Source organism: Pundamilia nyererei, unplaced genomic scaffold (genome assembly GCF_000239375.1).
Source record: "Pundamilia nyererei isolate P.nyererei 1_Seehausen unplaced genomic scaffold, PunNye1.0 scaffold00043, whole genome shotgun sequence".
NCBI classification, from domain to species: Eukaryota; Metazoa; Chordata; class Actinopteri; order Cichliformes; family Cichlidae; genus Pundamilia; species Pundamilia nyererei.
In genome coordinates this window covers 326,870-341,423 of record NW_005187444.1, presented here as the reverse complement: position 1 = coordinate 341,423, position 14,554 = coordinate 326,870, and the positions used below count along the sequence as shown (strand labels likewise).

Genomic DNA, 14,554 nt, shown 5'->3' with positions numbered 1-14,554 from the left:
CAGCAATGCATTTAATGTGAACAGGGCTGTGAAAAAGGCAAAAGATTCCCCCAAGGTCTCTACAGTATGTGTGAGAGCAAAATGCATTCATCAGTGTTCATTCAATAACATTTTTTTACTTATTGATTTTCTTTTGTCCATTATCTGCCAGGTGGCGCAACGAAAATGATAAACGCGACATGGCCGGGGAGAAGCATTGTGTATGAATTTAGATAAGACATTTAAAGCTCGCAGCAGAAGCGTCATACATCAAGTTATTATCCACTGTCACCTCTTCTCCCCTCTTTAGCTCTTTACAAAGGGCAGTCTAGTCGCTTTGAAGCCATCATTTGAATTCTGGGTTGCTTCGCAGCAAAGGTCTTATCTGGCTTATTTCATTTGCTTCTGTGTATTTCTATGAAATGCGTGGTGCTTGAAATGCACGCGATTAAGCGAGCTGGAATAAATTTCTTATAAGTAAAGTGCAGAGATCATCTTTGTGTTAATCATCAAGGCGTGATAATTTGACATGTGTGCGCTTCAAATTTGCATGCAGATGGTTTTTACAAGATAGGTTCTGTTTATATTTCATTTATTGTGATAAAAAAAAAGCCAATTAAATTCTCTCCAAGAAGCTCTTTTCCCCTTCCTTTCTCAGAAATGCGCTGAAGTATTGTACTGTAGCTCTTCTTATGTAGTATCTCGGCTGAACTTGTGCACTTGTTTGAAATGCAAATTGATTGCAGTGGTGATTTGCAGGGCAGCAGATTCAAATTTAAATTTTAAGAAGTGTTCTGAGCATTCAAAAGAAGATGCTACGATGCTAAATCATAATAAAAATGTGTGTTTCTATCGTTCTATCGGGAATATCATCATAACAGGTAGGTCAGGTAGGTGTACAGTTAAGAAAGAGATTGGTGGAGTCCAGTGTTAGACTTATATTTAAGTGGAAAGTGGAGGGTTTTTAAACTGCATGGACTTCTAGCTTCTTCCTTTTAAGCTGTATCCTCAAAACAGCTGAAAGATCTTATTATAAAAGAGAAAATGTAGAAGAGGTCAAAGTCTAAGCTGACCTGTTGCTAAAAAGCTGTTTTTTAACGTAATAGTTTCACACTTTAAGGAATAAAAAAAAGGTTGTGTGCTGAGTACAGAGGGTTAGTATAGCAAACGCTAACCTCACAGTCTCAAAGGTTAAAAAAAAAGGTCTGTCTGTCTAAAACTTACTGGTTCACATCTTTTTTTTAAGACAAGAAAATGATTATTTATGGCTTAAGGTTAGAATTTATAAGCTGGAACTTTCTTCATAAACAGGACTAAATGGGTCCACGGGGTACTTCTGTGAAGTGTCTCCACTGGACTAAGCTAATCACTGTCAGCTTCAGTTGACACATGGCCATGAAAGTGGCATCTCACTTTTGGGAAGAAAATAAATAAGCGTCCCAAAAATGTTGAGCTCTTCATATGAGAGCGACTGCCCACCACTCTATGAAAGCATACTACTGTGAAGTCCATCATTTGCATCCTTTTAATAACCTTCCTGGCTCAGGTAAAATTAGCATTCCTGTAAAATGTTTTCAGAAGTTGTGAAAATAGTTCCAAGGGGAGAAAGTCAACTTTTTCTACCTTCTCTTCACGAAGGCCAGGAAATACGTCCTGAAAGAGGAACAAACACGTTCTGATGAAGAGGGGTCTGGGGATGATGATAATGACAGTTTGGAGATACCTTTGTGATCATGATTGGTGCTCATGATTGCATACGATTTTTTCTTATAAGGATCTAGGTCTTTTTTCAGGTAGTTTCCCTGATTAGCTTAACGAGGGGGGAGGGAGGGAGGTGCTAATCACTGATCACCCGGTGCACCCGTTTCGGCTGCTATGAAATCCTGCCCAGCTCGCCAGCAGTGAAAGCGATAAGAAACCTCCTCATGCTCTGTTCTCAGAGTGAGGTCAACACGGGCCCACTCCCTTCCATATAAGCCTTTCTTATTTTCACCATTATACCACTTTGATTCTTCAGGATAGCTACCTAAGACTAATTAGATGGTTGCATAGCAACAGGACGATGCAACAGCCCCAATGTCCTTTGAGCGCTTGGTTTCTTTCATATTAGCGATGCTCGCAGCTGTGCTTTGTGTTTGTGCATAAGAGGCAAGTGGCACTTGAGCTGCCCAATATCCTGCCACACTCACCATCACACTGAAGCATAACCAGTTATGCTGATGAGGTCATTAACTAAGCTAATGAATGCATTACTTAGCATATGTTGGCGCACTTGTTTTCAAACAACACACGGCAGCATCAATATTAACTGCATATCTTAAAGCGTGAAGGCATGAAGGAACCGCAGCACATTTATTCTCATTAATATCCAAATGTATGCAGCAAGTAGCTGAAAAATCGAAGCCAATTATCTGCCCGATGGGGCCGGCTGTGGTGCAGGGATCAACGTTATTCCGCGTGCTGTTTGTGTCCGTGTTTAAATCAATGCGCCACTCGCGCGTCTACATGTAGGCACACTTGACGGCACTGTGACTACACAGTGTTATCAGTGTGTAATGCTGGGTGACTTGCTGGGTTCCTTCATTTTATTATTCATTACCATTAAACATTAGGAAGCAAAATGCTTTTTTTTTTCAGTTTCGATGCTGTTTTTTTATTATTTCATTTAAGGCTGATTCAAAATAGAGATAAACAAAGGGAATTATACATTCTCTCCAGCATACAGGCAGATGTCTTTTAATAGTACAGTGTCTCACGGTTTAGCGAGGACTCGTGTACTGGGGAAATTGCCATATGGGTTAAGTACACTGGTTACACTCATTGCAGATTAATGTGCTTTAGAATTGCGGCTATTTCTGGTCTCGCTGTTTAGTCATGCATACATTTTTAGATGTTTGATCCATGGAGTTACCAGCTTGGCCAGTTATTTTCACATCACTGGCACATCATGTGTCACTACCATCCTTGACATCCTGAGGGTTAAGAGGAGCTTTGTTCATGCAATGTGGGCGCCACAGCGTTGTCACTTTCCAGGCCGGCTAGGAAGAGCATATGACCAGCACACAGATGGGCCAGTGGCTGCCGGAAACCTTTCCTTTGCTTGAAATGTCTCAGGCTGGGACCAGATGATTCGGCATGGCATGACAAGTGAATAACAGCGCAGGGGACAGCTGTGATGTTGTGCCCTGAGGCCTGCTGGGATCTGAAGAGTCTTCACTTGAGAACTGATTGAACCTAGCTTGCCATTTCACAAGCATTGTTTGCTGTGCCGCTGCCCACGATGCAGTGGCCGCAGATGTTTAATTATTTGAAAAAAGAAAGAAAAAAGAAAAGAAATGAAAGAAATGGAGAAAATAACACAATGAAGCAGACACTGCTTGGAGCCGAACAGTCAGAAAGCAACACTTTTGTGTTCCACGTCAGCCAATTAGTGACAAACACGATTCTACATGACTGTTAGAGACCTAGACTACGAAATATCTGCTGGTAGAGTTGCCATTTTTATTGCCGGATGCTTTTGCCAACCTCGGCAATATCAGGTTCTTTTTGTGTGCCCGTTGTCATTATTATTTTAAATCCCAGAGTGGAGAGAAAAAAATACAGCCTCATATCGTAAACAACTTTTCTGGCCGTGTTGCATCGACTACTTTAGTGTAGCTTGTCAAAGTTTGGTTTGAGATGCATGGACTTTGAGTTTTTGCACTAGTGTTCAATATTCTCCTGCAGTGAAAAATTCCACTGCAGAAAACCCCAAAAATGTCAATTTTGCCACAGGCAGCAGACTCTAAATAAGATGTACCCACAAGACACTTGACTTAGGGCTGTTACTCCCCTTTTTACCTGCCAGGACAAGCTCACTTTCTCAGTGTAACTGCTGCTACAGCACCTCTATGGGTACCAACAGGATAACCAACAGCTACACTAGAAATCAAAGCAGCTCTGTTTAATATAAAAACTTCTTTTTGAAATAATACCAGCAAATAGATTCTAAACGTCATAGTGTTTAAATGTTAGAGATCTCATATTGCCTGTAATTTGAAATTGTGATTGTGTGAACAAGATATTGTAAAATAAATACGTAAATAAATAAAGACTCTCTTTTCTAAACTCTAACGGGTGGCTTGATGCACCCAATCTGTGCCAAAGAACTGGGTTGGATTACCTCAGGATAATTGCAGTGAGATTACAATCAAAGTTTTAATTAGACTGCAGCTACAGTTGGTTTACTCCTGCCTGGGTGTCGATTTACGATCTGTTAATTAAGAATTAGCGCATTAGCCTTCCCTGTTTCGCTCTCCCTCTCGGAAGCACACGCTTTTATCTTGCATCTTAGCGAAGGTTTTAGTTCTGTTTCTCACACCAAAACTGTTTGAACACCCCACATTAACCCACAGAGAGAGCTGTGATTTTATCTACACCTACGTGGATGTGTACTCAAATCCACGATTAGTTACAAAGAAGAAACACAACCTTGTTATGCTTTTCAAAGGTATTTTTAATAATCTTGAACAGGTATTTTTACATGATCTATACAGTAATTATATCAGCAGTGTAATGTAATAACTTTACATGCAACTTTTTCCAAGTCTAAGTCTCAAAAGTCAAAGTCACAACACCATAAAACCTGAATAAACCCTCTAAATTTTGGAATCAGATCAAATTACTGTCATGTTCCCAGTTCTGCTCCAGTCCTGCCTGACTATATATTAATTAACTGAGTTGAGATTAAGAGTAAAGCTGATATTGTTGGACATTTTAATGAACAGCGAGTTCTGTTTTTAATACAAATGTGACAAAGTGTTCTGTTTTTAATGTCATCTAGCCTTTTCAAAGAACCTTTTTTCTTTAGACCTGTTTTGACTGTGGTGACTTTCAAAGCTTTGAAACCACTGATCTAAAAAGGGTTATCTAGACCTGACAGTCTAAATACTTATCTTTTCAAGCATGCAGCTGATTTTATTATTGAGCCTGTTACAGCTGTTTTTAATCTGAGTCCCTAGAATAACATGATCCCTAATACCTGGAAAGCAGCCTGTGTTTGCCCCTTATTAAAATTTGGGGAGCCTCGCTGATTTAAACAATTATCCCCCTGCATCCACACTTTCAATGTGGATCCAACTCTCAGTTGAAAGAGTGCTTGGTTGACAATAAGACTGTAGGTGAAACCCAGTCTGGCTTTAGACTAGGTCATAGTACCGTAACAACAAATAGGTCGGTGACAAATTATATTAATATCATTAATTCCTTGGACAGGAAGCATCTGTGCCGCCTCGGTTGCTAATCCATCAAAGGCATTTGATTCTGTAGACCAAGCTGTTGTTAGGCTCAGTGATGTTGCTTTCAGTGACGAGGCTATTGCATGGCTCAGGAGCTACTTGAACCAGCTATCTGTATTAACACTATGTTTATACAGATGGATACATGTCAACATTTCAAAAGGAATCCCCTAAAGTTCAGTTTTAGTTTGTTTTGATAATGGCTCTGTTTAATTTTCTGTTTTTTATTCATAACGTTGGGAAGCTAAAGTGGACATTTATGCAGGTGACACAATACTTTACTCTGCTGGCTTCAGTCTGGATCAGATGGTAAACGGACTGATTCTTATATAGCGCTGTTCTACTCTCTTGGAGTACTCAAAGCGCTCTATACAATATGTCACATTCACCCAATCACACAAGCACTTTCTTCTAAACTACATTCATACTCCGATGGATGAATCGGAGAGCAACGTGGGGTTAATGTCTTGATAGTACCCTTCAGAACAAGGATAAAGTAAGGATACTTGACATCCAGGAGTCAGGAAACCACTAACCTTCCGATCAGTAGGTGACCTGTTCTACCTCATGAGCTACAGCCACCCACAGTTATCATTGCTTCATTGCATAATGCTGCTTTCCAGAAAGCATATCCAGATCTCTTACAAAATGTTTGTTTTTATTTGCTAGGCATAGACTTTATTGAAAGAGTATCAACCAACAAATTTTTAAGTATTTATGCACCTAGTAAGAGAGCACCTAGTGCATTCTTAAATTCTCTTCATTATGCTCACCTTTACCTTTCACATATTTACATAGATGCTGCCTTCTCTGCACTTTACATTTCATAATAATATCATTTTATAATCTGGTTTCTTGTCCCTCATTAAGCTGTGCTGTTGTAAGGAGACAACAGCACTGGTATATTTGTACACCCTTTCTTATCTGTGTAAACTCCTGAAACAGCAGCTACTAATTTGCACTCCTCTGTAGGATTTCTTCTGAACTTGGTAGTGCAGACTTCTCTTCTTTTTGAATGTGTTAGTCTCCCTTGGAGAGTTCAGAGCTATTATAAAGTCTTCTGTGTTTGAAGAGTGCGAGTGTTATTCATAAGCTGGACTCTATGTATTTATTCATTCTATTTTTATATTATGTTCATGTTGTGTTAACTTTGACCTGCTTTATTTCCTCTTATGTGTACTGAGTTATAATTCATTTATAATTTGTAATTTTGCAATGGTGCACCATCTTGGACAGGCCACCCTTGCAAAAGAGAGAATAATCTTGAGGGATTTCCCAGTTAAATAAAAGCTAAATAAAATAAATAACAGTGGTTGAATTAATGTGGATCGTTTTATAAATTACAAAAGGACTAAAGACTCCTAACTGAAACCCAAATCAGAAGAAAGATTTTCATCTCATCTATTAAATACTTCTAACAAGCTCTGGTTTGTAGCTTGTTCACTTGTTTGATTAGTAAGGCTTAAGGCTTGAAATTTCTCAAGAGATTTGACTTTGAAAAACGTATCAATTTAAGACATGTAATGCTTATGCTCAACAGTAGGGGGAGGTAGCGTTCTCATGAGGGTGGTCTGTTGGGTACACGAAGAAAAATGAGACCAAGAATTAGAAAGGATAGAGCAGTTCGCTGTATAGAATCAAAGAAAATCACCTTTTGTGGATTTTAAAGACATCACGTAGAAAATATTTTCTAATTTTCGTTTCTTATGCTGTTTTTTCTCGTGCTTGTTTTGCATGGGTGGAATCAGAGACCACCCAGTTACAGTCAAATGTATAAATTTATTGCCTATTATATATATATTCAGAAAAGTCGCATTGCGCTATAAATACATTGCTTTTCTCACAACTGCCAAAAAAGCATTGATAATATGAAACATCAAATCATACGCGTAGGGAAAACCGTCTAGGACTAAGTACATCAGGAGCTGCTTTCTGTCTATCCGGTGCGATTCTATCTGAGTGGACATTTTTATTGTTTTGATTAGGAAAATATTCTGGGCAGCTCCAGCTAGAGGGTGCGTTATCTAAGGTTAGTTTCCACACAGTGGCTTCCGTTATATCCATATAAAATATTTAGATTCCTGATGTATCAAATCACATGTCAAGTTTAAATGAAAACAAAGGCTTTCGATGACCCATCTTCGTGCTAATTGATTGCTAACGCTAGCTAGGAGCACACTTCGCAATCAGCTAAGAAGTTTAATGTATTAGTGTTAGCTTGTTACTTTTGATAATTATCATTTGAATATGTCTCCCTTTTTTTTAGTCGATTGATTGCCATTCAGCTGACACACAGCCCAAGAGTGCAGTTTGCCTGTCGCAGCTGTTAGCTTTGCCTAGTAAGTGTATGTTAGCATCATGTAGCAGCCAGTATAGTTCGCTGTTCCTGCTGACCAAATGGATTATTGTTTATTCATTTAATTTTAGCGATACATCAGTATAATAGCCCACATAAACATCTAGCTACAGTAAGTTAAATGTAAGTCTAATCACTATCTGGCGTAGCGTGTTACTGTTTAAACATACTGCTTCAGGGGTTAGGCCGCTAATGGCTAAACGCTAATGGTTGATTATCACACAGAGAAGATCCCACATACACGTATATAAACGTCGTTACGACTGACAGAGAGCTCCTAAACCTAACAGCTTCCTGTGGTGTGTAATAATTTATAGCTGCTGCTGTGTAAAATATAGGAACATCGGTTGGCCTAGGTACCTCCTTGTACCAAGGTAAATCTGTATACTATAATAAAGGACAAAGCGCACTCTGGTATATGCCTTGTGGTGATCACATGCTGCTTGAATATGCCACCGTGTAAAAAGTGAAACTATTAAACATCATATTTTATCTCACAGATTGTGATAGTGGACCATTTTATCTGGAGAAAAGAGCTTTGAGTCATGCATCATGTGCTAAGGTCCAGCAGAGGGCACTGTGGCATAGCCTTTTTCTGCTACACAGAGCATCGTTTAGTCTTTTCTGTGCTCTTTTTTTCTTCTTTGTGAGATTTTTTTTTTTAGTCAAACCCGGCGTCTTACAACCTAACCCAGAACTCCTAAAGTAAAATCAAATAAGCTTCCTTGGATGACAGACAGGGGATAAGTTTGCAGAATGACTGGATTTTATTATCACTTTTTCAGGGTCTTAAAAAAAAGTCTAAGAAAGAAAACCCTGGCTTACCCTTCTCTTCGGGGGGGGGCTTTCCATAAGAGCTTTTTGAGGTAGACTGACTAATTCCTCTGTGACTTTTCCCACAGTATTTAATGGCAGAGGGCAGAAACCACATCCAGGCTAAAGAGGTGTATTTCCCATTTCAAAGGAGAGGTCAAAGGTTAAAATGCACAGTGTTGCTCCTATATTTAGAGCTCAACCTGGGCTGCAGCTGCCTGAATCAGCACAGGTTTTAATTCCGTGCTATCGCCATTCATTTGGTGTTTTTTTGCACCGATGCTTTGTAGTGTTTTCAAGTGGGTTAGAGGCTCCCAAAATATGGCGATTCCAAGTTAATCTCATTTTTTTAAGCACTGATATTCAGTGAGTGAGTGCGGTTTTATTGAGAGAGTGTTTTAGCACGTTGAGTGGTGTTCTCTTATCTCCAAGTTTAAGGCAATACTGCCACACTGCTGTGCTGTTAAAAATAGGCTGCGTTAGTGCTTGAGAAGTGAATGTGTTGTGTTTTTCTTTTTTCATTTACTTGCTCAATTGTGATTGATAGCAGCAAGACATTTCTATTAGAGGAAATGTGGCTGGCCAAGAGACTGTTTTGCAGCCAAACCTGGGTGGAGTTTGGACAAGAAGCCGATCAGTCTCAAAATGCTTAACCCACCTTTGGGCAGCAATCTATGGCCTAGTTTTTCACCTGATCTTTAGGTTAACTAAACATTGGTCTTTTGAGATCGTATATTCATTTTTTAAAATAGTTTATTGGCTGTGTCTGCTGTGAAATGTTTTTTGTTCTAACATCTAGTGTTTTCCTCCAGATCTAATCTTCCATCGTAAGAGTCATGGATGAGCAGACAGGCTCACCTGGAGCCAATGCTGACAACAACAGCCAGAGAAACGGAGATGAGGTAAGAGGTGAACACACAGATATCGAATGACACGTTTAAAAAAAAATACATATATAAATTAATAAAAAATTCCAGTTCACACTAAAAGAAAGCCTTGCCAGTACACATCAGGGTAGAACCCCTACGTGAACCTTTAAAACATGTTTGTTTTTGTTTTCTGGCAGAAACCCCGACGTGGCAGCTGGACCAAGGGGAGGAAGAGGAAGAAGCCAATGAAGGACAGCAACGCTCCCAAGGCCCCCCTGACAGGATACGTTCGCTTCATGAACGACAGACGGGAGCAGCTACGGGCAGAGCGTCCAGACGTGCCCTTTCCAGAGATTACAAGGATGCTGGGCAACGAGTGGAGCAAGCTGCCCCCCGAGGAGAAGCAGGTCAGCAGAGAAGTTTGAGACAGGATTACACAGTGAGCCCACAGTGGTGGAGAGACATGTGTCAAAACATTTCTGTTTGCATTTCTTTCCCAGTTGTATGCGAGTCTGTTTTAAGATTACCTGCAAAAGGATTTAAAAACAAATCTCTATGTTTTCACTCACATCCAACTATGGAGTGCAGCTTTTGAGGAAGCAGTGGAAGAACATGAAGAGAACAAAAGCAAGCAATATTCATCTGGAACATGCCAACACAGAGTAATTTTTCACTTTGCACAAAAACGACTTAGGGAAAAAGTTCCCTTAGAATCCATGTTTGCAGCTGACAAAAAAACTCTGACGGCCTCTAACAGATTGTATTGTCGAAGCTTGATGCCCTCAGATGCAATACAAGAACAGCAGAAACGAGCATCGTCTTATGATTGAAGCATTTGGAGTTTTGTTCTAACAGATACATTTTTTTATTCCAGTCCCAAACTATAGATGGACCACTGAGCTTAAGATGCACATTTAAAGATCCGGCAGAACCGTAATCATTTTGGAGTCCCTTTAGCTCTCATGAACAGCTCACAAATGCTAGCAAAAGAGAAGAAAAATCCTCATTCTTAATCAAGTATTTATACTATTCAGTGTGGGAGTTTTTCTTCTTGCTATTTTTACAGAGAATATTTGAAATGTCTGGACATGTTTTGTTTTCCAAAGTTGGCAAAGAGCATGTGCAACTTTGCTGCCGATGTGTTTCACACAGAGTCGAAAGCTCAGACTGATTAGGCGGTACGCTAGGACGAGACCTCTGAATGGAGATGGTTTAATAAGCTTTTCTTCTAATTATATTACAAGATGCTTTTTCTCCCTTCTGTGAATTGAGCGATTGTAGGTTATTAATATTGGAAAATTGCAGTTTTTTTTTTAGTTTGTTGAAAAGAATTCATACTGATTAGGAATAATTACTCCCACTCATCTCACAATCTAACCCACAATCATCCTCCATCATATTTTGCACAAATCTTATTTCCAGCCTTTGCATCTAAGTCTCCCCGGCTTTTCTCACCTTTGTTTCTCGTCTCTGCAGCGATACTTGGACGAGGCAGAGCGCGATAAGGAGCGCTACATGCGAGAGCTGGAGAAGTACCAGAAGACGGAGGCCTACAAACATTTCACCAGGAAGGTCCAGGAGAAGCAGAAGGGCAAGAGGCACAGGGGAGGTGAGATCTGGTCAGAAAACAGCAGGGTGGCTGGTTGGCATCGAATGCTGAAAATCAAAAGTTTGGCTCGTGGCCCACCATCCATTAGGGTCTGCTGTTTGAAAGCTTTTGGCAAGTGAGTTACTTCCTTTGTCTGATGATATTTGGATAATCCAGCCTTTCTTTGCTGCGCAAATCCCTTCCAGACAGGATGACTCACATGAACGTGTATCTAATGAAAATCATACCGTACAGTGAGCAGTCTTCAGTGTGTTCTTGTGGTTCTTGTTTGTCTTTTCAAATCATTATCACACAAAATGGAAGTTTGAAAATGTTGAGTTTTGAAGGAGTCCTCGAACAGAGAACCAAATGATCATTTAGAGCTTTTCTTTGTAAAATCATATCTCATTAGAGTCGATATATATTTTTTGACCAATATAGGATTTATAAGACTGATATCAATACTGATTTTTGGCTGATATTTTTTCTTTTTTCCACACACATACAGAGGAAAATAAAAAGATTTCCCTAACACTCCCTAGCCAAAATACGCAACATTAACACTCGTAACATGCTCCAAGTGTGTTTTTCCCGTCTCCTTTTTAAAATTTTAAATGTATTATATTTATTGGACGTTAAAAATACAAATGCAGATATACCAGTAAATGGCTAATATCAGTCGGACACTAATTCTCATTAATATTTTTGTGATTTTCTGCTTAAATGAATAAAAATACTAATAAGGCATACACATTAAGTCGATTGTGACAAAACAAAACTATCAAATCTTTTCTGATTAACAGAGACCCCTAACATATTTCTGCTTACAGTTTAGTAATTGAACATATTTCAGTATTTAGTAAAACATAAATCACAACCAATTCTTTGTTTTTTCCTCATTCAGCGGAAAAATCGAAAATGATACTTTGCAACTTCTTAGTTGAGCTTAGGGCTGCACGATTAATCGTTAGAAAATCGCGATCTCGATTCATACTTATGTGCGATCTCATTTCCAAATGACAACGATTTAAAAAATAAACCAAAAAAAAAGACGACGATGACGATTGTACCGCATTTTGATCCGGGACGTACTCTGCATGAAAACAAGCGCTCACTCTTCCTGCTCAACAAATGACAAGGGCGGAGTCTTATACCACGTGATACAGAAGCTGTGCCGTGTGATGCTAAAATTAGCAGGGAAAAAACAACAATATATTGTTTTTATGTTCAGTCTCAACTGTTACGAAGTTGATGTGCAGTTAATAAGTGCAATAAATATTTATACTGGAAAAGAAAATCGTGAGAGAATCGTGATCTCAATTCTAAGCCAAAAAAGTCGTGATTCTCATTTTATGCAAAATCGTGCAGCCCTAGTTGAGCTCATGAGTAACAGTTCAAGGTAAGGCCAAGAGGCCGTTGCTTTGCTTGCTCGACATAAGGGCGGCATTACCTCTCCTTCAGCTCTCTCCTTTTAAATCCCAGAAATGTTAACGACACAAACAGCTGTGCTCTTGAAAAAAAAATACGAGAACGTGATCTGAACTTGATGCCCTGCTTTGTTCCCGATGATTCACAATACAAAGTGCACTGAGGGGATTTATTCTGTCCTTACTTGAACTACTTTTGTTCACTCTGTCAGTTTGTGTTGTGGTAAAGACACACCTCTCCAGATAAATGAATCATCGGCTGTCCTCTTTGCTTCTTTCCTTCCACTCCAGATGTCGGACACCAGGTAGCCAACGAGGCCCTTCACGAGGTCAGTGACTCTCTGCTCGTTCACACGTACTCTGACTCTATCTTTTAAAACACTTCAAACACAAAGTTAATAATGAGATAAGATCACTCATTATGTTGAGGGGGATATCATTGTCGAGTAAAGAGGAAGACATGAGCACTTTATGTACTTAGTCAGCATTTTAGCGGTTGTAAAGCAAACAGAAGAAATGTTGGGGTCATGGTGTATTTACAGAAAAACGAAGCAAATGTGGCATTTTGTGAATCACATCTATATTGGTGCTAATGTAATTTTTCCATCATGGTCTCTTTATTAGTATTTATGAGGAAGCTGTAATAGCATGAAATGAAAGAGAATTAGTCATTAGTTGAAAGTTTTCTTAATATGTGTGTGTTTTCTGGCTTTTGTCACCCAGCAAACTTCTTGGGTTGTTTGCCCTCATCTTGCTCTGTGTGTTAAGTGCCTATTGTTGCGTGACTAAAGCGGGCTTAATCCTCTTTGGTGCTGTGTTTTTTTTTGATCCAAACGCTTGCCTTGTACTAACTGTGTAATTCGTTTTTATTAAGTTCTGCGTGTGTTTAAGAGGTTTCCTTTGTAAGTCTTTCAGCACACTCTGAAGGGTTACAGCCAAGGTGACTTGACTTGGAATCACAGATTCCTGAGGGAATACCAGTGTTTTGAATTTAATGAGGATTCAGCATTAATGTCATTATGTTAAGATGTGAGGAAAGATGATTCTTTTAGAGGAGGGGATTAAAGCTGTGCTGCGTCTTGCGCTTCTGTTTCAAAATGTATTTTATTGCAAATTTATTGCAAACCATTTCAGAGCCTTTGATATTGTAGAAGCACCACTGATGAGATTACGTCTACCTCCTCATTTCTTATACTGTATCACTGTATTTCCCCGGTGGCTAGGTATAAAATCAATTACCCACCCACACACAGCCCAGCTAGATAAATGACCACCTCTTTGCTGTCAGTCTGCGTGGCCAAGTGTTTTCACCGTTGAGCTTATCTCTTTCTGTTTCGCTGTCTCCGGTTATAAACAGAAGGATGCAGAAGGAAAGGACAGAACTGTGTTTGACATACCGATCTTCACAGAGGAGTTTCTAAACCACAGCAAAGGTAAAAGAGCTCCATCCCAACCTGCTGTCTTCTTAAAAATGATTATTTGTTTTTAAACTTTGTGTCCATTTGTCTAGTTTCTAAACACATTCTTCTGCTACTTTAAGGACCACCACACTTTATGGCCACTGTCCTAAAATAGCTCCGCTTGCAACTCACTGATGTCCTAAACTCTCAGAGCAAATGAAAAATTGATGTGTAGATGTGTCATCTGCCCCAGAGCTCCCCCTGTGATCTACCACTGTTCTCTTTCTTCTGCATACGTTTCCCTGAACAGCACGTGAAGCTGAGCTGCGGCAGCTGCGTAAGACAAACATGGAGTATGAGGAGCGTAACGCAGCCCTGCAGAAGCACGTGGAGAGCATGCGCGGCGCTGTAGAGAGGCTCGAAGGGGACGTCATGCAGGAGAGGGGACGCAACGGGCTCCTTCACCAACACCTGGAGACCCTGCGCCAGGCTCTCAGCTCTAGCTTCTCCACTATACCCCTGCCAGGTGAGAGCACCCAGCACTATTCTGTGGATCCGGCATTCACAAAGGTGTCAAACAAAGATCGCGTTAATAAAGCTCTTTTTCCATTAGTACCTACTTGGGCCGAGTCGCCACGGATTGACTTGGATCGGCTGGTTTTCCCTCACAACCCTTGTTTGCATGCTTGTTGTCATAGCAGCGTAATTAAAATGTGACACGAACGCTACAACAAAGGTGGATGTAGTGGAGATATCAAAGATAGGCACGGCTGTGGCACTGATTCAGTCTTTGAGCACTACGGTCACCCCGGTGTGTCGGCCAGAACACCACTTAAGGCCAAATTG

At 39.9% G+C, this 14,554-nt stretch overlaps 1 protein-coding gene across 3 annotated transcripts in view; it reads left to right on the top strand.

The window, feature by feature from the left end:
• The first annotated feature begins 7,153 nt into the window (after positions 1-7,153).
• hmg20a (high mobility group 20A) overlaps positions 7,154-14,554 on the top strand; it is a 9,987-nt gene continuing 2,586 nt past the window's right edge. The window contains exons 1-8 of one of the 3 annotated variants that reach the window (XM_005731413.2): positions 7,155-7,284; positions 7,522-7,594; positions 9,237-9,326; positions 9,491-9,700; positions 10,770-10,902; positions 12,600-12,637; positions 13,666-13,741; positions 14,019-14,234. In XM_005731413.2, coding sequence (XP_005731470.1) covers positions 9,261-9,326; positions 9,491-9,700; positions 10,770-10,902; positions 12,600-12,637; positions 13,666-13,741; positions 14,019-14,234 — 739 coding nt within the window. In that variant the 5' untranslated portion in view covers positions 7,155-7,284; positions 7,522-7,594; positions 9,237-9,260. Of the gene's footprint in view, positions 7,285-7,521; positions 7,595-9,236; positions 9,327-9,490; positions 9,701-10,769; positions 10,903-12,599; positions 12,638-13,665; positions 13,742-14,018; positions 14,235-14,554 lie in introns of all 3 variants that reach the window. The other 2 variants (XM_005731412.2, XM_005731411.2) reach the window with 2 other exon arrangements.